A 24,882-nucleotide genomic window follows, 5' to 3' on the forward strand; every position below is an offset into this window, starting at 1 on the left:
AGTGGAGGAGAGAGTTGCCAGCTTAGAACTGATAGCTATCACTTCCATCTCATTGGAGAACCTCTATGGTTTCGTATCATAAAACTGCAACAATTTATAGGACCATCACACAACCTGCTCAATCCATTCGCTGAAAACTGCTTGAAAGTGTAGCAGTTGACTACTGTGGCTTTGAGTTGTCCTCATTGTTTTTCAAATTAATACCTTGTCATTGTTTCAGCAGGTGTTAAGAAATGTTACTAGCATCCCAGGGGCCAGGCATTGGCCCTTTGCTTGATAATTGTTTGCTTTGTATCAGGAAAAAAAAAAAAATACAGTCCTACTGTTTCCAAACCTTCCTCATTTTCACCCTGGAAATTACACAGAAGTGTTAACTAACTTCAATTTGCAGTGCCTGACAGTCACGTCTGGTAGAGAAATGATACTTTGTGATCTAAGGTAAAGTCACAGTAATGAAAACTACTCTTTTTAGTTATTAGCAAACATGCATATCCACTGTGGAAATTTAAGGGGTTTGTGGCAGCTCTCCTAATGACCCATATTACAGTGTTTTAATAGGTTTCTTTGGAGATAACTTTGATTGTGACATCTCAAGCAGTATGCATTCTTAGTTTAGTTTTTCTTACCATAAATGATTTTGTAACCACTGAATGAGACCACCTGCTTACCTTTCCAGAACATCTAATTTATTTAAAAGTCTAATCCTTCCCCCTCCCCATCTTTTTGAATCCTTGGACTCTAAAGCTATACCAGGAAGCAAAGACAATTGGTTGAATGTCTCCTTTGAGTAAAGTAATAAGGAAATACTCACTATATACTCAGGTTAAACTACCCCCACAATATGACTTGGGTAGGAGGTGGTATAGATTGAAATAGAATTTTTTTTACTTGTCATATCCTCAGTGTTTTAAATTGAGGGGATCAGGGAAAGCTGTCATTTTTCTAATATTATTTAAGGACAGACAGTGGAAGATAGAGTATTTTTGAGTATTTTTTGATGGAGCTTTCAACCAAAAGAAAAACCAGAGAATATCTCTGGGTTATCTGGTGAAGATTTATCCATTAGAGTATATTTGCCAGAAAAAAAAAAATTAAAAACAGAGGGAAAAAAAACCTGTACGACCCTGCAATCTCATTCAACCTGCCAGGTTGAATTTCTAGAAAGAGCTGGAGATTTTAATATCAGTTTCAGTTCCTGGAATTTCTGTCCAGGCTGTGGATAGTGATGCTGTATATGGTGGAGCCTCTGGAATACCGTGTGCTCCAGACAGCTCCCGGCTCTAGGGGAGAGCTTCAAACTCCAGGGGAAGTGCTGGGGGTCCAGGCAGGGTGAAGTGGGCAGGGTATGCAGGGGTAGTCGAGATAGAGCCACTGTCTGAGAATTCCATGTTCACGTTCTCCTGTTTCTTTGCAGAAACCTGGGATGGACGTGGCCGATGCGTACGTGACTTTCGTCCGCCACTCTCAGGATGTCCTTCGTGATAAGGTCAATGAGGAGATGTATATAGAAAGGTTATTTGATGTAAGTAAATGCCTTCTCCTCCTTGAAGGCCAAGGAGGAGACCCTCCAAAATGTGACAAAATAAAGAGACAGGAGGATAAGTCACATTTTGAGAAAATGGATTGGTCCTGATGCAAACTTAATCTTTTCCTTCCCCTCCGCCTTAGGCTCTTATCTGTCCTGTGTCTGTCCCCAACCCTCCCTCGCGTGGCCGTGTCTCAGTCCCCACCTGTGTGATACATAGTGCGGCACACAGCCTCACAGAAGCCGGCTCCTCCCTGCACGAAGCTTGTGAGGTGGCAGCTTCCTCTAACTGGCAAAGACCTTCCTGGGTCATGGTTCCCCTTCTTGCAACCCAGCCCTGCTTTAGGGAGATGCTCCCTGCCGTCTGGGAGACTGCGACTGGCCCCTCTCCTGAGGGTGGTTCACAGCTGTGGCATGCAGCTGTTGCAGGAAACGTAGCATCGTTATCACTTCAAAGATGATTGCGTTTCTGGAAGACTAGAAATCTTTAGCTAACCCTGGGTTTTGGCAAACACTTAATGTTAGTTACTTGTTCTTTTGCTGTTCTAAACCGGGGTGTTCCTTCCCCACCTCTCCCACCCCACCCACTTAAAAATTTGGAAAAAGAAGCAGGGGTATAAAGAGCAGTTACATCAGGCTGCCAGACCTGGCTTGAAGTTCAGAGAACACATTTCTGAGGGGTACTAGTTATCAAGTAAACTTACTTCCACTGTGACTACATCTGCACTCTCAAAGCAAACTACTGAGGTCAAAAGCAAAAAATAAAAAGGAATCTGCTTCGGTCTCAAATTTTCTGCCTCTTTCAGGCCAAAGCAGATGGGGCTGCCTGATTTAGCCAGATATTTTGTTTCAAGTTCCCACCGAATTTGCCAGTGTAGACCCGGCCAGAGTGCATGGAAGCCGGCATACTTGTCTCCGTGTGGCTCTAATTGTACAGCCTGCTCCTGTCTTGTGAAGCGTGAGCTCCTCCTGTCCAGGTTTCCGTATTTTGAGTGCCAGCTCGAACATTAATGTTTTGGTCTACTATGGAATCCGTGTTTCTGTATTTTTTCTGCGATTGTGTTCAGCAATTTACATCGAGTTTGTGTGTGTGTGTGTGTGCGTGTTTTTGTTCCATGGCTAAGTGAGCTCATTGTTGGCACCGCTTAAGAATCTGCAGCTCCTGACTTTTCTGCGCTTTGTCTTCCAGCTCATTTGCTTTCCTCGTGTGTTGAAAAGGCTCCTGTCTTTTTTTTTTTTTCTCATTTCTAATCATCCCCTTTCTGTGTTCAATATCGCTCTTTCCTCTGCATCACCTTTTTTCGAGAAAACCCTTCTTACTTTTTAATTCCCACCCGTCCTCTCTCAGATTAAAATGGAACTTATCTCTCATGTCAAATGTTTTATCACATTGTATCAAGTGGCATGAATTAGAATCAAATAATCTTCCTGTGTACATCTTCTAGCATGGCCCACATCCACTGAGAATGCCTCATACATGCATAAAGCTCACTGGCGGGTCCTCTCCCTTCTCTGCATGCGTGCCTTTATGAAAGTACCAAGCCCGGAGTGTCTGGGGCCCGATCACCCAGCCAATAGGCATTGAAAACAGTCAGGCAGCACCCTTGGGTCTGCGTTTTGGAGTGTGGACTCTCTGCCCATCTCCGCTGAATGAAATTCCAAGCCACAAATGTTCAGGAAGCCTGTGGGGTTGTTCTTTTCAATGCCTAGGTTGCCTTTTTTTTTCTTTTCTTTGATCAGTATCTTCTAATTCTCAGTTTTGTGTGGCTCTCGTGTGCGTGTTTCTGTGTGAGTGTGTGTGTGAATAACCCAGTGCTCTCCAAAACTTTCAGATATCTAGTACTGAATTTCATGTTGAATCCACAGTTTAGCCTATTATTTCATTGACAAATAACCCACTTTTTCCTCCTGATTTTTTTTTTTAATTAGACATCGTGCACGGTGGGGAAAAAATGTTTTTAAGGTGGCTTTGTCAAAGGCAGCAAGGCAGATTGTCCTTTTCTGGGGCTTTTTTAAAGGGAAAGTACAACTGGATCTTGATTTTAAAAGTACGGTTGTAGCTTTGGCCAGCACAGATGGTAAACTGGACTTGCCCAACTGTTGAAGAACAGAGGCAAATTCAAGCCCTCTGGTCATTGGTGTGAATTAGTAATGAAAAGAAACAATACACAGAGTATGTTTCTTGGGATGCAAATTATGTTTAGAGTTATTCAAAAATTCACAAGTATGTCAAATCCCTTGTGGAATTACAAACTGACCAGCACAAAATGGCATCAGTAATATTATCAAAATCCCCACAATTTAATCTCCCATTGTCCTAATTCTGTTTTTCCAAAGGAATCTTAATTGCACTTCCCTGAATATCAGAGTTTAAAACTTAACCATTACAATCATTCACTGAACATCACTCCCACCCCTGTGGAAAAAAATTTTTCAGCAGTTTTATTTCAAGATAGCAAATTTCTGTGCCATTTACTTCCTTACTTCCCAAATAACCTGCTCCCCTAATTTACAGAATATTGGTGCTAGGCAACCTAACTGATGTCGTGCAGGAAAAGTTCTTGAATCTGTCATGATTTTAAAACATTTGTCATTCGATAAAACCCAGAGCTTCTCAAGAAGCTTCATTACCATGCAGCCCCAGTAATTTAATTCAGTACTTACTGTTTTTCTATAATCTAGCAGCAAAACATCAGATTACCAACATGTTTGATTATCTTCGGCTTCTGTTTCCTCAAGTAGGATGTTTATTTCTTTACATATATGCTCTGGAAGGCCCTCATTGTCTACTAAGCTACACAAGGGAATCGGAATATTGAGGCAAAAAGGGTGTCTGTAAAACCTCCATTTCTTGCTACAGTGGACTTACCCTTTCAACTTCATTCTTAATGATAGTGGTCCTGGGGCGGGTTTCTAAACAATTGGCAGAAAGCTACTGAGAAAAACTTGTTGATCTGAGAGGTGTCTCTTCCAAATTGTTGCATTTTGATAAATGGCAAAAATGAATAATAGAACATTAGCATTTTGAATGAGGAAAATATGTATCTCCGAGATTGTTTGCTGTTTGGAGGTTGTTGATTTTGATTATTGTGTCATTCTCTGTTTTTTAGTTCCTGCTGGCATCTGTCATTCCAAGGAGTGTTCTCAGAGTTCCTGTTGTATTTTTAACGGTGTTTCAAAGTCTCAGTTTGATTTACCTGGGAAGTCCTTTAAGTTCTTATTATTCAGGATTATTTTCATTCTTTTTTTTTTTTTTTTCGTCTCTGAGGGTACCTTGTGGAAGAGTCTGGATGGCTTTAGTGTGTATCTGTTCCTGAGAATGTTTAGACTAATACCCAGTCATTTAACGAGTGCATCTTCCGTTTTACCCAAGCACCGATCTCCGCGTTCTCTCTCTCTGTCTCTGTCTGAGCTGGGGTTTTTCTTTTCCTCGTCATTGTACTTCTGGCTGGAATTGGGTGTTTGTGGGAGATTATCGGCATAGCATTTGGGGCTCTATATTTAATGTTCTGCATTTTTATCTATTTTATTATGTAACTTAAGAACAGCTTTCCAAATTCATCTTCGCCAAAATTTTTTTTTTTAAACAGGCATTTTCTAGGTTGATTGAAGAAATACAGTCAAGCATAATATTGTCTCACCAAGTCTTTTCAATGCAGTGGAAGTTTCCCTGTTTATTAATCACTGATTCATATAGTCCTCCTATAAAATGCTAACAACCTTTTTAGTCATGCACACACACACACAAAAAAAAACACTAATCGGTTCAAAATTAAGTGCTGACAGGAGAAGAATCCTCAAACTGTTTTTCTTGGTGTTTCAGACATGTAGCTATACATTTTTTCATCTGCATGTTTGTAATTTTTTTTTTTTTTTGCTAAAAAAATAGTGATCCATTGTGAACCAGTTCTAATTGCTCAAAATAACAGTTTATAATATTTGGGAGGTGGGGGAAGATGCAGAGGTTTACAGCAAGCAAATATGCTGATATGTACAATCATAGGGAATCTAAATTATATTGAAGATGCTGAATTCTGAAAAGAGAATTGATTACTGTCAGACTCAAGTGAGAGCTTGGCCTCTTTGAAAATTATTGCTGACTTTTAAAGAAAATATAAAACATGGAGATGAATAATCTCCATATTCCTGAAGCAGCAGCTTGAAAAGGAAAGCACAGCCAAGAAATAACTCGAAGACAGAGATTTAAAGCTTGAGTGTCCATTATTCATGCAGATAGCCTCCTCCCACCTCCTCTGGTGATTAATTCACCATTTGCCCCGAAACAAAAACATGGTTTTGGAAATTAGAGATCAGATCATCAAGAGAAGCACCTAAGATTTCAAGGTCTAAACAAAAATTAATTTATTTTCTTTCCTCCTTGTACTTCTTGAAGACACAGACTGAGAAGAAAATCGGGATTAAAAGAGATGTGCTTAGGGTGAATTCATCTGCTTAAACCTCACAGGCTCGGAGATGAGTGATTAAAAAGCCATCTCAGACTTGGATGGCATCCACATTGGGGGTAACGCTGCATGCACACTGCCTTCCTCGGGCCCCCGTGTCACCGTGAACCAGGCCTAGGGAACACTGGACGGGAGATGATACGTGGATTATATAGGTCAATTATACACTTAATCTGCCTTCTGGAGGATTAAGTATTTGCAGATTGACTCTGCATTTGGCTTCTCCGTGGCAGTTATCAGATCAGGAAAGGGCCCCCTCACCACACCGCCTCCTAAGTACTTAATCAGGCAGCGCAGTCAGGTTCGTTTGGGGCCGCTGCCCCGTATTCTCTGCCTTTCACGGATTTTAATTTGCTGTTCCATTATCAAATCATGTATTTGTCCACTTTATGTGTCAGCCCAGTAATTGAGTGTGAATATGTCCCTTTAAAGGGGTAATTTGAAAACTGAAACCCCTGCCTATTAAAATATATTTTCTGTATTTATTTATATAAGACGCCACAGATAACCTGATTAAATTACAAAAGCACAACCTAAGTGAACATGTATCAATCAAAGTAGGAGCCATTCTGCTCCTGGAGGAAGGAAGTGTACAGAAGACCAGGCAGCAAGAGAAACATTATGTTCTTAGGTGATATCTGTCAGGTGTGTGGCCAGCTATGCCGCAGAGGGAAGTTACCTGCAAAAGAACAAAAGTGGGGAGAAGCATACAAGATTCACTAATAGAATAGGTTGTGGTTCTAAGGGCTGATTAAAGAAAATCAAGGCATATGGCGTTCAAGACATTGAGACAGTGAGTTATCTCCACTAGAAGCAAGAAGCCGGCTTGGCTGCCCCTTCATGGGAGTTCTTGGGTAGTGAGCCTGGGCCTGTCTTCTGGAGCCTTCAGAATTCACCCTTGATCCTCACAAGCTGGGTGACCATGAACAAGGTACTTAATCTCTCAGAGTTTCAGCTGATTCATCTGTGTAAGAGATGATAATAAGCAGAAGAACCTTCTTGTGGAGTGGTTTGAGGGTAAAGCACCGGGCACTCCTGCCAGCATCAGGCTCAGGAAGCGTTTGGTAAGTGTCAGCCGCCACCACCACCATTATCACATCATCATCATCCCTGAAGGGGAAAGGCTTTTCCCAGGCATCTTTTTTTCTTGTTAAACAAAACCCCACATCCGTGTGAAGGTGCTGTAAGAATCCTGCCGTCACTTGCAGGCATTAACTCCAAACTTGCTTAGAATTACAGGATGTAGAGTCGCCTGGTACCTTTGGTAACATAGTTCTGAAGTAGGTAGAAGAATGGTGATCAGGGCTGGGGCTTTGACGTAAGCCAGACAGGAGAAGGGGTTCTGTTTTTGCCACTTCTTAGCTATTTAACTTCGGGTTGACTAGTTAACCTCTCTGAGCCTCAGTTTTCTCACCTATGAAGAAACTGACTTCTTAACAGTTGTTTTGCGGACTGAAGAACATAATGAATATAGACTGGCATAGTTAAAAATTTGACAAGTCTTTTATCATCATCATCATCTCATAGAACTATCTGTTCATTCCATTGACTCTGAAATGGCCTAGCCCTACCCCCTAAACAAAGCGACATTATGTTGGCAAATAACTTGTAATTGACCTTCTGATTGGGGAAGGGAAGGATAGGAAGGAGTGACTATACCTTTTATTATTACAGAGGAAACAAATGTACATTTTAGACATTTAGAGAATATAGCTAAGCAAAAATAAAATGTTACATGTCCAGCAGGCAGTGTTTATTCTTTGATTCTTTTTCTGTTTATGTATATGATATACTTTTAACCAAAGTAAGTGAGGAAAAATTGCTATTTTTAAGTTGGTGGTCTTGATTTTCAGTGTCAGTAAGTGTTCATCTAATTCACTGTCCATATTCAGAATTTCCCACTTGTCCCCAAAATATTCTTTATAGTTGGTGTGTGCAACCCAGGCTGTGATTCAGGGCCACACGTTGTTTCTGGTGGAGATGCACGTTCAATTTCTTTTTTACCAGTACTGGCCCTTTTTTCATGATCCTGACTTAAAGGGACCGTCGTGCCAATTGTTCTGCAGACTGGAGGAGTTTATTACTATCTAAACATAGAACTAATTTAAGGAGAAAAAAATATATATCTAGCTGAATTCAACCAAGTAGCTCTTTTGGACATAATTAGTAACTCAGCATAATTCAACCAGGGTTTTTTTTTTTTTTTTTTTTTTTAAAGCTGTTCTCTGTATGTAAGGAAAATTTCTGAAGCTAGTTTTAAAATAAAGAAAAAGCTAAACCGCAAGGACTTCACAGAGGTCAGGAACAAGTTGCCCACATGAAGAGCTATGGTGATTTTATTTCCTGCACTAAGGCACAGGTATCTGAGCTGAAGAAGGAAATCTGAGGTCCCAGTTCAGTGTTCCTCATCTCACTGTAACTGCTTTGGTGAAATCTTGGACTGGGTACTTAGACTGGCCTCCCCCACTCCCCACCTCACATCGTTTGTAAGGGTTCTTTGTTAATTCTGCTAGGATTTTCTCTGAGGTTATCAATCTGAAATTAAGCCCTTCAAATCAGTCTGAAGCTGAGCTTTTCAATACTCCTCAGATCCAGCTTTAATTGAACTATGACCTCAACCTCATCATCCTCAGTGATGAGGCTAAAGAGTGTTTTCTCCAGGCTCCTAGGGTATCCTTGAGAATCTGTGTGATTATATATACTTGAACAGGAAAACAGATTCAAAATGAATCAGGAAATATAGGAAAGGAAAGATTACTAATTTTTTTTTTCCACCTGATCATGAATCCCAAAGTAAACTCTGGCAGTTCAGGCATGTCCTGGGCCAAGTATCATTTCCCAAGTAGAATGTGGAAACAGAACACAGAGTCAGAGGGAATTGAAAAGTGGAAAACCTGTCCATCTACCTTGATTTGTAACATTATAAGGAATATAAAATACAAACACACACACACACACATATGATTAGGGTTTGAGTTCTTGCAGTGAACCTCAGACTTGGGACCATTGCAAGCTGGAATTAGAAAACAGTTCACTTTCATGACTTTTATCCAGTGCTCCTTAAAGACCCAGTGTCTTCATGACTTCCCTGGTTCCCATCATGTAAATCTGCTTTTAGCAGATGTGCTATTTGCTCCACTGTTAAGGTGAAGAAAACTTAGTTCTGGCCTTGTTGGAATATTGGCAGTTTTATTCAGATATTAAGCCCAAAGAGTAAGGCATGAATAATGGTGATCTTTGACATGATGGAAAGCAAGCTCTACTAGAATGGGAGGGGATGGAAAGAAGAATGTTTTCATGCCTCTGATGCCCTATGGCAGTGAATCTTATTTTCAAATACATATCCTTCAAAATAACTAGTAAAGGATAGCAGTTATTTTGCATTTCGAGTCTTAGGTATAGAAACACATGTCTGTTCCACAGGCTTCTTTCCATGCCTGAGGTTTCAACAGTAGTGCATGCAGAAAAGATAAGGAGGCATTAACAGATTTGGATTATTTGGATTAATTGTATCAAATGGGCTGTTACTATCCAAAAGGAAGTATTTATTTTTTGTTAGCATTATTCTTACAGATTTATATTTCAGGGCCATGTCTTCAAGTAGTTCTTTCTGATCTAGATGTTGTCTCTGAAGCCATTCATAGAAATAGATTTCGTTTACTTTCAGGCAAACCTGACATAAAACCAGTCTTGGATTTTTTCTGGAGCTTGCGCCTACCAAAGAGTTTTGCTAAGTATCTTTATCAGAACAGCTTTCTGTGTTCCAAGAGACATTTGGTGAATACAGTCAATTTGTTTTCTTTTCCAGCGGAGAATGTTCCAATAGTCATTCTAAGAAGCCAAGCTGATTGCTCTGTTACATTAAGGTCACAGTATCCTTGCTAACATGACCCACACAATTTCTTTTGTGTCTTAGAAAAGGTTTGATTTTTTCTTATGGCAGACTTACGGCATGGAGGCAGTAAGTGACAGACTCACACGTGTACATGCATGCACACACACACACACCATACATACAGGCACACACACAGTAGCCAAGGCACATTTTGTGGAACAAATATTATCACATTGAGTTTCAAGATACGAGATGTACTAAATCCCCAAATACTTCCCTTCTTGCAGTGCTCTGTAGAGGTTACTATCATAAAATTTCACTGTCTCTTGATGTGTAAGTCATAATCGCTTGCCCTAAAATTTTTTAATGAATGGATTTTAAATATCATCTAGGTTCTTATTATTCAAAGTGTGGTTCTATGGACCATCAGCATCTGTCTCCTCTGGGAGTACAGAATTGCAGCCCAACCCCAGTTGAATCGGATCTGAATCTACATTTTAACAAGATCCTCTGTTGATTTAACGTTTGAGAAGTACCGGGTAAGATCAGTGACTGTCTTATGTGCCTATCACTCACAATAGGAAGCACATTTTATATTACAACCCAGTATGTATTTATGCATACACACACAACAACAAAAGTTTATGAAACAGTTTTCACCCTCTGTGGGGTGCAGTGTGATATCTTCTTTTTCGTCTTTCAGAAGTCTTGATGGTAACCAATGAAATGATTTTATTGTATGATTTGTAGCTTGTAAGAGGTCCTTAGAGAGCAGAGGTTCTCACTTTCGGCACTACTGACTTTTCAAGCCAGATAGTTCTTGGTTGTGGGTGTGCTGGCCTGTGTACTGAAGGATGCTGAGCAGCCTCCCTGGCTTCTACCCCCCAGATGCCAGGAGCAACCCCTTCTCAACTGTAATGACCCAACCTCTAGACATTTCCAGAAGTACCCTGGGAGCAGGGGGGATACCAAAATCACTCCTGTTTGAGAACCACTGATCTGGCTGATCCAGAGGTTAATGCTCCACGTAAACAAGGGAGCCTTACGTCTCCAGTGTTGTGTGCCCCTCTGCCACCACCGTCGCACACATTTGAGAAGTATGTGTAGCATCAGCAACAAAGAGTCCACACTTGTCAACCCCAGACGTGACATGGAGGCTCTGCCTGTCTTGGAAATGGATTATATCTGGGGGGCTTCGTGCAGTGATAGGACAAGCTTGTGAGACATCCAGGACTCCCCACCTCCCTCACCAGTCTCCCAGGAGGAGTCACTCAAAACCAGGGGAGGGATCCAGAGCAGCAAGTTAGGTCAGCAGTACAGATTCCCACTTTGACCTCCCTCAGTTGCTTTGCTTTTTATAATTTCATCAGGACCTTGGTTAAAAAAAAATTTTTTTTTTTGCTTCTACTAGGTGGCTACAAGTTATTTTTGTGTGTCCAAAAACCTGAAAAGAAGGCTCAACTTGAATACTTCATTCATCCTAAATTCCCAGTTTAGAAGAGAACAGTTAACAGCCTCCTGTTCTGTTAAACTCCTGCTGAGTTGACTAAAAATCCAGTTAATGGAGTCTAGCAATTTGCCACCAGTATGAATATTCCTGTATCAGAAGGCTTATAATGATGGTGCTGCTTGCCACACTGGGTCACCTTGACTGCCTTTGGCAGAATTTTTCACCCTAACCATCCCTGGACTAATTAATGCCCATTATACCAACAAATCTCCAGGTCTTGCCCAGGATGGGGTTATTATTAATTACCAGATCTTCATGCCATCCAGAATATAAAAGACCCTATCATATTTTGTGTAAAAAAATTTTTTTGGCAAAGAACAAATAATATGTAAACCAAGTTAAATTCATGAGTTTTCCAGTACAATTCTCTAAGTCAGTAGGGTTTTTCTCCCCCATTTGGCTTAAAAAATTTTTTTTTCTACAATTTTTAAAGGTTACTTTCCATTTACATTTATTACAAAACATTGGTTGTTTTCTCCATGTTATACAATACATCCTTGAGCCTGTTTTACACCTTTTTTAAGGAAGAGAACTATCACCTCCTTTTATTCAAAAAGTTCATTGTTTGGCCTAGGGATCCATTCTGTTAAAGAGAAGAGACCCAGCTATCAGGTACCTCACCGATTTGGGGAGTACTAGACCAGTGCTTTTTTCACCCAGAGGTGGTTTCACCTCCCAGAAACCATTCAACAATGACTGGAGACATTTCCAGTTGTCACAGATAGAAAGGTGCTGTTAGCATCTAGTGAGTAGAAACCAGGAAGGCTGCAGTGGACAGCCCCACAACAAGGAATTATCTAGCTCAAAATGTCGATAATTTAAAAATCCTTTGTCTGTAATGATATGGGCTGTTTAACTTTAAATGGTGGTAAAAAAATCATCCAATTATCTTCAGATCATTTTCTCACCAAGGGATTCCGATTTCTGTCTCTAAAGAATACTCAACTTCAGAGATTTATCAGAAACTAGTCTCCAAAATCCTTTTGACAAGCTTCATCCAAAGACATCTTTTTAGGGTCTCAAAAATAAAAACCAAAGAATCTTTAACACCTGCCTTTCTCATCTTGAACTTAACACTTATCCATGAGTGGTTCCCATGAAACTTCAGTACTTCAGTAAACCTCCAATCTTGTCAGTTAAATGAATCACCACACCTTCCTTTTACTAAAAAGTGTCCTTTCAAGTTTTTAAGGAGCTAACTTCTTTATGTCAAGCAGACACGAAGAGCATAGGCTTTGTAGTAAGATAGCCCCAAGGTCAGTTTTTGGGTCTACGACTGCTTACCTGTTGTGTGACTTTGAGTAACCTCGATTTCCCCCTCTAAAAATAGGGATAAAAACAGTACCTACCTCTTTGGCTTAGAACAACTAAATGAGGCAATGAGTAAACCATATGATGCTTGGCGCATTAGAATCACTCCACAGATGCCCCTTCTTGTTGCTGTCTCCATCAATAGTGGTAGTACCATGAAGACCAACAGGAAGTCTTGCCTAACGCTAAAACAAGCTTTGCAACAACGAAAAGTAATGATACATTCCTTGTCAACAGGAATTTGAAAAACCAGAGATGAAATAGTCAGAGAATAGAATAGTAAGTAACAAAGAACCCAGTTGTGCTACAGGATGTCTAAAGAAAAAAATTTTTTTCTAATTGAAGTATAGTTGATTTACAATATTATGTCAGTTTTCTGTGTCAGCAAAGTGATGGAGTTATATAAAGAGAGAATTTTCAGATTCTTTTCCATTCTGGTGTATTGTAAAATATTGAATATAATTCCCAGTGCTATAAGTAGCATTGTGTTCATCTATTTTATATATAGTAGTTCGTATCTGCTAATCCCCAAATCCTAATTTATCCCTCCCCCACTCCATTTCCCCTTTGGTAACCAAAAGTTTGTTTTCTATGTCTCTGAGTCTGCTTATATTATCTAAGTTCATTTGTATCATATTTTAGACTCCACACATAAGTAATACCATATAATACATATGTTTCTCTGACCTACTTCACTTAGTATGAGAATCTCTAGGTCCATCTAATCCATGATATTGTATGATTTCATTCTTTTTTATGGATGAGTAATATTCATACACACACATCCATGATATTGTATGATTTCATTCTTTTTTATGGATGAGTAATATTCATACACACACACACACACACACACACACCCCACATCTTCTTTATCCCTTCATCTGTTGATAGACTCTTAGGTTGCTTCCATGTCCTGGCTATTGTGAAGAATACTGCTACGAACATTGGGGTGCATGTATCTTTTCAAATCAGAGTTTTCTCCAGATATATTCCCAGAAGTGGCATTTCTGGATCATATGATAGCTCTACTTTTAGTTTTTTAAGGAATCTCCAACTGTTTTCCATAGTGGCTGTACCAGTTTACATTCCCACCAACAGTGTAGGAGGGTTCCCTTAAGAAAATCTGCTTTAAACTAGAGCAAAGTCATGTAGGAGGGAGCCTCAGAGATTAGTACCCCAGAGGAGCCAGCTTGGGCAGGTTGGGTTCGGGGAAGAGAAAGAGATAGGATTCTGTGGTCAGGCACTATACAGGGAGACAGTATTGCTTCTTCTGGGAGCATCCCTGACTCACCACCACCGTAGCTTCATCAGCCTTGGCAGGACTTCTGTTTGGAGATGTCCTTTCAGAACTTAAGTGATAGCTTCACCCAGGTTATGATGACTCCAGTCTAGGCTTCTGGATATTTGCCACGTAGGCATCAGCTGCTCCATCATCTTAAGGGCTAAATTCTTTTTACATTAATAGGTACTGTTTTGTCATTACTATGTGCTTGTTAACCAGGGGTGTACATAGAATTACTTACATATTTTTGTGAGCCACAGTTCTCTCATATGTTTTTAGCTTTACCTAAAGTCCTTTTTCTGTTCCAGGATCCTGTTGATCATATCTCATTATATGCAGTTGTGTGTCATGTTAGGCTCCTCTTTGAATCACATGAAATTTTAAGGAATGTTGGTCAGATATATAGGATACCCCTCTGTTAATTATCTGATTTTTTGAATCATATTTAGACGGGGCTTTAGAATTTGGAAGTTTTATATATATATATATATTTTTTTTAATGTATTCATTCCAGCTGTATGCCACAGATTCTGAGTCAGTAGGTGTAAGATAAAGCTCAAGCATCTGTTTTTTTAAACAAGTCCAAGGGTTCAGCCTGATCATGAATCACTGGCTTAGAGCAGTATTTTCTGCACTGTAGATCATTTTGCCCACCCAGAGTTTATTTGGAAACGATTTGGAGACGTTTTTGACAGTCACAGCTCTGGGGTCGGGGGAGGAGTGCTATTAAGATCTGATGGTAGATGGTCAGCATGACGCTGCCCAGGACAGTCCCCACAGCAGAGTTATCTGGCCCCGAATTTCAACACTAGTAAGGTTGATAAGTCCTGATTTAGTCAAAAAGACATGTTTAGTTCTATTATTTCTAGTAATAACCTTTCCATCTTGTGGCCAACAAAACTACTTTATAACCTTTCTATTTTTATATATATAGCAAGCATACAAAGAGATAGGAGAAGGTACTATTATTTCCATTTTTAAGATAGGAACCTAAGGTCCAAAAAGAGCTTGCCCAAGATCCCCAAGTCCCAGGGACCCCATCTCTTGAAACCTGTGGCTTTCCCACCGCTGCCACCCTCCACCACCACCACACTGAGAGCAGCAGTGTTATCTCTCTTACTCACCATTGCATCCATGAACTCTCAGTAACTGTGTGTTGAATAGGTATTGGTGAATCCCTAGCCTGTCTCATGGACCTTGTCAAAGATTTTTTTAAAGGATTTTGTAATTTCCAATTCTAACTCAAAATAGTAATTAAATCCTTTAAATGTCTCACTATGGATTTTTGCAACTGTCACCTTATTTTTTTGTTCAGAAGTATATATAGCATTCTGGTTAATTTAATGAGGAATGGATTGTTTTGGTCCATTTGGCTTTTCAGCTTTTCAGTTATTTTGAAGATTTATTAGAAAACCGTTTCTCTTTCAACCCCTACTTTGGATAGACTCTCTAAAATGTCTTAGGTCTATTTTCTGCCTTACTGAGCATTTTAAACCAAATGTAATTCTCTGGGTCAACATCTTTCAGGGCTCTGGTTTTACCCTGCTTAACCCTAAGTGACGCTGTCCAGTCATGAAGGTGTAGAAAGAGTGAGTTATCCAGTATTGCTAATAACTTCCCCAACTCCAAATACAGTGCTCCTCCTGTCATACCCCATGCCTTAGGAAGATGGGGCTGAAATGTTTATCAGCCCAAAATGCATTCTGAAAGCTGCTTTTATGAGTCAGTCCCAAAGAGGACTTGTGAAGGGAGGGAAGAGGATTGCTTTCTAGGTACAAACAGGGAGGAAGAGTCCCAATAATTGACAGGTTTAATAATAATGATAAAGTTTATTTAGTCTTTCTTTTAGGTATATCTCTTGACTGTTCATTGATGGTAACCACATCATCTCATTAAAAGTGTTATTTCTTGTAAGTCCTCTTCGCAGCCCTAGAAAGTAGATACCTAATGATCCCCACTTTATAGCTATTGAGGCTGATGAAAGCCAATATTGATGGGGTACCATGGAGAAGGAAATGGAAACCCACTCCAGTATTCTTGCCTCGAGAATCCCATGGATGGAGGAGCCTGGTGGGCTACAGTCCATGGGGTCACATAGAGTAGGACACGACTGAGCGACTTCACTCACTCACTCATCTATGTACCAGGGTACAGTTCTAGGAACTTAATGTAATCATTTGTGTAACTCTCATAACTTCCTTGTGAGGTGGGTTTTTACAGACAAAGAAGTTGAGTCACTGAGAGGTACATTGACTTCAGTAAATTCAGAAGCCAGGGAAGTGATCAGTCCTAGATCAAAGTCCTTTCTTTCCAATGCAAAGTAGACTCCTAACCATGATATCTTTCAGAAAAAAAACTGCAGTCTTCAAATATGTGCCCCCAAATTCCCATCCAGTTAGGGCTCTGCATCCCACATTCATGCACCACGCATGTAACAGTAATACAGTCGTTATTTCCTGCTTGCTACCACAGCAGTACTCAAGACAGAAATTGCAGTTGTGACCCCCTAGTAGAAAGTAGCTTATTAGTCACGGCTTGTCCACTAACAATGATGGGAGTTGCATAGCTAATCAGGCAGACTTTTTAATGAAAATTCAACCCAGTCTCTTCCTGAATGTGAGGATTTTGTCATCAAGCTGTACCAGCAAATCTAGACCTAAAGGTGGGAGACCCCAGGAAGCTCTACTGTACCCACTTTAGGGTGAAACCCCATCCTCAGCGGAGAGGGACCGCAACACAGTGTGGAAGCTTGCATGCCATATGTGCTGCAAAAGCCACTTCTACCTAGGCTTTCAGCTTTCAGGCTATATTTCCCTCTGGGTGCTGTCTAAGATCCTTTATCCCATAAGAATAAAGTTTTGTGGTTTATTTGAGGCAAAGGGGATGATGGTAACACAATACCTTTACATCCCAGACAGTTGATAAATGGTTTAGGATAGCAGCTTAAGTTCCTTAAGCAAACCTTGACACAAGTGGTATAATTCAGCAACAATGCCCCAGAGTTCCTACGAGGCCCCATGGACTCCTTTAACCTGCCCACATAGCTGCGTTGTCAATGGCACTAAGTTTCACAGATCAGCAGGGCTTTACAGGAGGGGGAAAGTAATCCAGAATTACAGAATAACACGGTTATACAATCCATTCGTAACACACATGTAATTGCAACTAAATCGTTATGTGGTCATTATCCAACAATGCCTAAGATGTCAGCAATGTGAAAGTTTGTGATCGGGTTTCACCAAAGTCCTTCCTTGACTTATTTCCAGCCGAAGATTATACTAAACAATCTGACGGTGATAAAAGAGGAAGGAAGAAAGGAAGGAAGGAAAGAGGGAGAGAGGGAGGGAAGAAGGAATTTGTGTGTGTGTGTGTGTGTGTGTGTGTGTGTGTGTGTGTGTGTAAGCCTTAAAGAGTTTACCAGATAGATTGTCAGCTGTCAGCCAACCCTTGAAAGTAGCAAATCCCTTGGCTACTACAAAGTTGTCTCTCCACATTGTTTCTAAAGAGTTTGTTTATTGAAAATATGTCTGCTTTGGGCATTCAGCTTCCTAAGTGAGTGCAGGCTCACAGTGGCAGCAAGGTCAGCAGTGGTACACTGTTCACTAAAGCTTGCTTCTGCCTATGGTTTCTGGAAGTCACCAGCTAGTGGTGACCACTGCCGGGGAGGACGTGGATGCAGACGTACTAGGGTTCTCTTAAAGGCGCCCCACTTGGCTTACAGAGAACTAGAGACGTGAAGGCCTGATGGCCCGTGCTGGTGCACATTAGAAATAAATTTGGGCACTCGCCTTAAAGAACTCACGAACGACAAGATGCACAAAGACGAGTGATTCTGCGTTTAGCTCAGCTTTTGTGAGCCTGGCCAGGCAAGGGGGTTTCTTACAAGAAGTGTGTAAATAATGCAACCTGCTTTACAAAGGAAAACAGAATGAAATTAATCCAAGACATCCGTGGCGTGATACTATTTTCTGCCCTCAGCTTTTCTTTTTATAACTTGAGACACACAGCCTAACAGTCCAGCACAAACAATATCATGCTCAAAAAAAAAAAAAAAACCCAGACCCAGGGCATCCTTCAGTCCTTAGGATAGAACTTGGAATCCAGTCTTCAGCCTGTCACACAGTATTATTATTAAATCTATAATGTGATCACAGCCAAATCTTTGGCTTGGGCACAATCCCCCCATTCTCCCTCCTTTTGGGGGGAAAAGGGGGGAAGCATTGGGAGGGGCCAAGGAACCAAGCCAATCAAAGTTAAAATAAAGTCTCTTTCTAGCAAGACTACTGTCTATAACATGATGTTCCTTATAGAAAGTGGGATATGGTGGCATTTGCTTGATTAACTTGCTCGACAAAAGTGACAGCTGCTGTGGGTGCCTGCGGATAAGCTGCACGGCGCAGTTCCGCCTTTGTACATCTGTCAGCAGAAAGGGAAGAATAAAGAGTGAAAAGAGACAAATTGGTCCCAAAAGACACTCCATTCAACTTAGGAGGTTTGCCCCATTCAGGCACTCGCTGTGCGCCTCAAGTACTGAGAGCTTATTCAATTTCATTCACTCTTTCGAATGAACCCACAAGTGTTTAATTTCTTATTCTGTCGCCTCAAAAAAAGGAAGGCGGGGTGGAGAAGGGGGAGGGAGCCTTGTGGACGGAAAGCATTAATGGCAAGGCAGAGGGATTCCGCCTGCACATATTAACTCATGGCTAATTTACGGTTTAACTCTATGTGCTCAGGTCCTAGACTCATCTGAATGCTGCAGCAGGGCACCTGACGCAGCCTTCCTGTCTCCTGGCTGGTGGATCCAAAACCCTCTGTAGACACTGAGGGCGCCCAGCAGGGTTCAGTGTGTGTCCTGTGTGGGGACAGTGGTCTGAGATCCATGCCCTTTGCAGAGATGAGGCAGCGAGCTCCCCAGAAGGAGGTTTGGGTTAGTGATCTGGTGAATGTAAAGTTTTTTTTTTCTTTTTTCTTCCCTCCCAGAAAGGTAAAAAAAAAAAAAAAAAAAAAGTCACACTGAGTGAGAAGTAGTAAGTGGGGAATATGGTTAACAGAGATTAAAAATAAAGCAAGAGGAAAGGGCGCCTTTGGGAAGCAGAGCCCAGCTGTACATGGTGAAAACACATGTTAACTTTTTAAAAAGCAGCACTTTGATTTTCTTTTCTTCATCTCTGAGCCCCAGGCATCAGAACTTACCTTCTGATCTCCTTTATATAGGGGCAATCACCATGTACCCCTAAATGTTTCCTCCTCAGAGTTTGGAAGTCTTCACCAGGGCCCCCACCATCTTTTCTCCTACATTCTCATGCCACTGACTTGTCTTTGAAACCTGGCCTTCCTGAACCAGCATCCAAGTATTGTTCCATGGACAGCTTCTTGTAAATCAATACCATCTCTGGTCCTAAAAAGATGATACCCTTTCCTTATGGGAAACCATTCCCCAGAGAGCCCAGGTTCCCGAGGGCTGACATTGATGTAATTTTAAAACTGCTTAGAGAACTTTGGATAAGGGTCCTGGACCCATAAATATAGTTGTTGGCTTTATTGTCTTAGAATCCTTGAGGCTCTAGACTCTGCCTCCTGGATGGTATATAAGTACCCAATCATCTTCTGCTTGGAAACTCGCTGTGTGGTTGGACCAACAGCATCCCATTGTCTGTTTACCTGAATGTTTTCCATGGAATAACAGATTATGTGAAGGTGCAGATCATGGGTTTTGATTGTTGTTGTTGTTGTTTTTAATATTGAGAATAGGGACTAAAACAACCTCAGCCCAGAAAAAGAACTCCCTGAAGTCAATATGATTTTTCCCACGTAAGAACTTCAACTTTGACTCACAAAACTCTCATGAGTCATGACTCTATTGAGTTGAATATGTGCAAATTATGAAATTAGCCCCTTAATGTGATTAACCAACCCTGTTTTAAAAAGACATAGTTGGCATTCCACTTTATCTTTCCGTTCGGTACATGAGTTACAATCCTTATTTTAGAGTATGATTTCTATAATCATTTCTATATGGTATGCAGATTTCTTATTCAGTTGCTTACGTCAGTCTGCTTGTGAATTAATGCAGTTAACTCTCGATGCACTTCCCGTACCTGTGGAGCAGTCGGGGGCGGGCAGATGCTGTTCGTGAACAATCTGATTTCTGCTCCTGGGATGAATCTCTCTCCTCCCTCTAAGGTCCTTGTATGCGTCCCAGAGAGCAGTTTTCAGATAAAGTATTAACCCTTCTCACGTGGATAATAGGTTAGTAGGACGTGCCACCAAAACTAGAGTTTCTTTTTCGACATAATTGAGCTTGAAGTGATTGAGATGACTTGAAAGTGTGAATTTGGATTGTAACTATACATTTTTCTCAAACAGTAGGTTCCTTTGAGAGGACAGAGGCTCAAGGCATGGGGGTCCATTTTCTCAATGCACAGGGAGGCCCAGGAGTAAATCCCCAACATATCCAGAGAAAAATAGGCCCCAGAAAAAGGTATTGTTAACCGGGGTGAGTTTGTTAATGTCCAAACTGCACACCTGCCCTGGGCAGCCCAGGCGGCAGACCAGGCCTGGCTAGAAGCTGATTGGGGATTAATCGCGTTTGGCTCATTATTTACGTCTCTTGGAGAAAGAAAGAGCCTGAGAAAATCCAGGTACCTGAGAGAGCTTTTTCCTTTTCCCTTAAGTATCAGGGATTGCTGAAAGTTAGGTATCAGCTTCTGACATTTGCTAAAGAACTTGTCTAGTTAACGAAAGTCCGAAACACAAGCATGTTCAGATTTACAGTGATAGGTCCCATTGGTCAGCCAGTGGGTGTTAGAACAGCTGGTGTTGGGCCCATGTTCCATCTTCCATTCAGGGCTTGACCTCTAGTTACATTTTTATTCAATTACTTAGGTGTCCAACAGTTTCAGAAATCACGTTGTGTACAGGAAAGCACAGATCTAATTTTGATACCTAAATTGGATTCTTTTTTTCAGGACAGCAGGGCATTGGAAGCTAATCAAAAGAGACAGAGGAGAGAGAGATATTTTGCTATTTGAGCACCTTAAGTTCAAAGGTGGAAGGATTTTGCAGGGAGTCATGCCTCACCCCTCATTTAACTTGATATTAAATAGGGCCTTGAGTTATAGAGGGGGGGAAAATATATATATATATATATTGGTGGAGCTTATATGCTTCAGGATCTCTGGAAACAGGAAAAATAGCATGAATGTTAAAAGCCAGCTTATTACACATGGATTATATTTCCTTTTCTCCCTCTTTCATGGAGTATGAATCCATATCAGTATGGTGCTATAGAAGTGTAAAATGGAATTTAAAAAGTAACTATTTATTGAGGTTGTTAGGAGAATTGAATGAGTTTAACCCATATAAACCACTTAGAATAGTGCCTGACACACAGAAAGTGCTCACTAAATGTTTACTCTCGTGATTTTTACTACTATTATTGTTGAGTATTATTAGTTATGTCAGTATAGGATTTTTTTCCATAGCGGATTCAGTGGAGCATTAGTACCCTGAAAGCTATTACTAGGTGGCTCATGGAAAGTGATTCTTTAGTCAAATACATTTGGAAACTAGGAAGCAAAGTTCAGTGGGTTTCTTTACTGCAGGACTTTTCAGCGCATTTAATGTGTGAGTGCAACCCTGTGGCTCTGAGTCACCAGTAGTATTCACACCTAGCATACAGTATGCGTATGTGCATCGCAAACACATTCACAGGCCAGGTAAAATTGAAAAGCTAGAAAACGTTAATGCTAGTATCACTTGTACCTCTTTTTAAAAGCTTGTGATGAAATTCCTCTGGGTAGTCATTTTGTCCTGTCTGCATTTGGCCCCATGGATGGGATAAAACAGCCAACGTTCCCCATTAAAAGTCTCCCATTTTTCCCCCCTCCCAAGGAGGCCCAAGGGGCAACATGACTATCGTGCAGCTGAGAGGTTGCTGGTCTTTATTGGGCATTGTTCTGTGTCTTCATAGTGGTTTTTAAAGACATCCCACAGCCTCCAATCCATAAACTTCAGAACCACGTTGGATTCAAAAGGTGAAAAGGCCTTACTCAAAATCTCAAAACAAGTTCTGATCTTGGACAAAGAGAGGAGTAGCCTCCCTCTGGAGCTTTCCAGTCCACGTATATGTCACCGTTTAAATAAATAAAAAGACACAAACTCTTTGGATTAGTTCAGCTGGGCTGGGAGCCTTGAGATAAGAGGTCACTGGTGTGAGTTACTATGGTAATTGAGTAGTATCAGCACTGGTTTTGCTCTCATGAGCATTAAAGCACATAATAATAGGCAAACAACAGTGGTTAAAGCAAGCAGGTAGGATTACTATGTTCTTTTGTCAGAAGTATATAATGTCTTGTAGTCAGTTTTAAAGACTTCTCAACCCTCAAATCCACCCCACCGTCACCTGCTGAGTAATTTTGTATGCTTAATCTCCTGCCCTCAACTCCCAGATCTCTGCTAATTTGAGGCAAATGGGTATTTCTGACATTAAATAGGGCAGCCAGGAAGCTCTGACCTAGAAAACCCGCATTCTGAAGCACTGAGAAAAAAATATATTCTTTCACCAATTTTGTTCAGTCTCTTTTGAATGACGAGGGGGGGAAAATTAGCTTTCACTGCAATGGGAGGTTGCAGCCGCCCAAGGATGGAGTTTTTGCAGAACCAGGAAAAAATAAAAGAAAGAAAAAAGAAAGAGAAACTTGCCGAGCATCCCCACTCCCAACTTCCCCCATAAAACTTGTCACTTCGCATTGCCATCCGCTACCCCAACAATAATCACTCCGTGCCTATTGCTAATTGCAAGCACAGCTGAGGCCCAGCGGGGGGCCCTTGCACAGTCTCAGGCCTTTATACGAGGCTCAATCTGTTGTATGGCACTTGTTCACACACAAAAAAACTACCAGCAAAGGCAGAAAGAGGCAGAGTCACAGGTTTCTTGTAATCCCTCCGCCTCCCCGCTGACAGCCCAGCCCTAGAAGCATTCCTGGTTTTGTCCTCTGCTTTACAAAATCTGAAGTGACCTTAAGCTACGAGCATGTCAGCTTTTGAATGTCGAGTTGCCGGCGTCTTCAGGTGCATTAAGGAGCAAGGGGGGTGGGGGGGGCTACATCTGGCTTCTGCGTTTCTGTTTGCAGCGCCCCTGGGGCGAGCTGTGGCTTCCTGTAACATGTAAAATATGAGTGTGAACTCAGGGTTCATGGCAAGGAACAGGAGGTCATGCCTCCATTCAGTTCTAAGTAAAGAAGCTGGGAGTTTGCAGATGTTTTTCTGTATGTGTAATGACACCACCCCCCGCCCCAGCCAGCGAGCACCCGAGCGCCGTTTTTTGATAAAATGTGCCACAATCAGTGTGCTACTTGCAGATTTATTCATATCAATTTTTGCAATTTATATATTCAGAGACAAGATTGCTATTTCGGCAACTTTATGTTGGATGTCGTACGTTTGCATCTACAGAAAGAGGGAACGAAGTATGGGGTGGGGAGGGTGGGCAGAGAAAGAAAAGAAATTAAGTCTGTTCCTCGGGCCACCAGCTGGGGTGTTGTCAAGGAGACAAAGCGTCCAACGGGAGGGTCTGTGTCCCCCTTTTGCCCAGCGGTCACTTCCTGCCCAGGCTTGGAGGTGGGAAATCTGTAGATTCTGGCCCAGAAGAAGGTTCTGGAATGGCTACAGTGAGGAGGAGTCTGCTTGGGGATTTGGGAGCGAAAGTCCCCCTCCATAGATGAGGCCCAGGCCACCCAAAGAAAGGCCTTTCCATCCTCCTTCAGGGTCAAGGACTGGCCCAAGGAGGTATTTGGCATGGGCTTCCAGTGGATCTGGTAGGGGGCACCCAACCCTTCCTGTCCACCTTGCCACCCTCTAAGATGAGAAGGGAATTAAGCCTCCTGTGAGATCCCCGCTTACAGAAATTTCTGTTTCCAGCCCAAAGCCTCATACTGTATTTTCAGCGAAGGAAGACATTGGTCGAGCAAACATGGAGATTAATCCTCCTTAGCCTGGGGAATAAATGTTCCTCAGTGGGGCAGTGTTAATTGCCGAGCTGGGTGCAAAGATCATTTTGAGGCATTTAAGAAATACATGATTTTTATTAGTATAACTGTTCCATGTAGGAGTTATTTTTCAGCAAAGGGCAAAAGCTTTGCCTGCCTCGCATTATTAGCCTAATTCTACTTAATTGTTTCCTAAAATAAGGGCTTCCTAAATACACATTCCAAACCTTAATAAGTCTGTTGTGTGTGTTGGGGGGGGGGGGCGGTGGCGGTGATTCTGAATGGTGAAGCCGCTGCCCTTTTGGGCAGAGGGAACTGGGGTCTTGGGGCTGAGCGCTGCTTGATCAAATCTGTACGGGGAACATCGGGGGCGGGGAGCAGGAAGGGGATGGGGGAGTCTCCGTGAAAACATATGAGGTGATGTGTCACGCGGTGTGAAAAATGCATCCTTTCTGGCTGTTTGGACCCAATCCTCTATGAGGATTCTCAGTTCTCATCTCTGGGCTTCATTTAATTCTCTTTCACAGATTTAGAAATGTTGGCCCCGTGGCATGTTTTAAATAAACCCAATAAGTGACTGAGCAAATGCTACCAGATATGTTCTTTGTTCTGCACAGTCGCAGAACTCGGCCTTGAGAAATCATCTCCTCCCGGCCCCCGTTCCTCATGCACATCATTTTTTGGCTTTTTGTGAAACACGATTGGTGTTCCAGATTAGAATATGTACATTGCTACCTGGCCGTGCTTTCTTTAGCAAAGTTTCCTTTTCGATCAGGGGAGCGATTCTGCATTCCCTTCTTTTTGTGTTGATTGTGGTAAAAACAAGCATAATGTAAAATTGATCAGGTTAACCGTTTCAAATGGTACAGTTCATTGGTGGGAAATGCATTCACACTGTTATGCAGCCAATTTCTGGAAGTCTTTTAAAAGTCTTGCAAAACTGAAAATCTATAGCCATTCAACA

General features: G+C 41.4%; 1 protein-coding gene across 19 annotated transcripts in view; it reads left to right on the plus strand.

Moving 5' to 3' along the window:
* CADPS (calcium dependent secretion activator) overlaps nt 1–24,882 on the plus strand; it is a 471,511-nt gene that overhangs the window by 431,604 nt on the left and 15,025 nt on the right. For all 19 annotated transcript variants that reach the window (XM_059879758.1, XM_059879763.1, XM_059879759.1 and 16 more), the window contains 1 exon segment: nt 1,415–1,522. In XM_059879758.1, the coding sequence (XP_059735741.1) occupies nt 1,415–1,522 (108 nt within the window).

This window comes from Bos taurus, chromosome 22 (assembly GCF_002263795.3).
Source record: "Bos taurus isolate L1 Dominette 01449 registration number 42190680 breed Hereford chromosome 22, ARS-UCD2.0, whole genome shotgun sequence".
NCBI lineage: Eukaryota > Metazoa > Chordata > Mammalia > Artiodactyla > Bovidae > Bos > Bos taurus.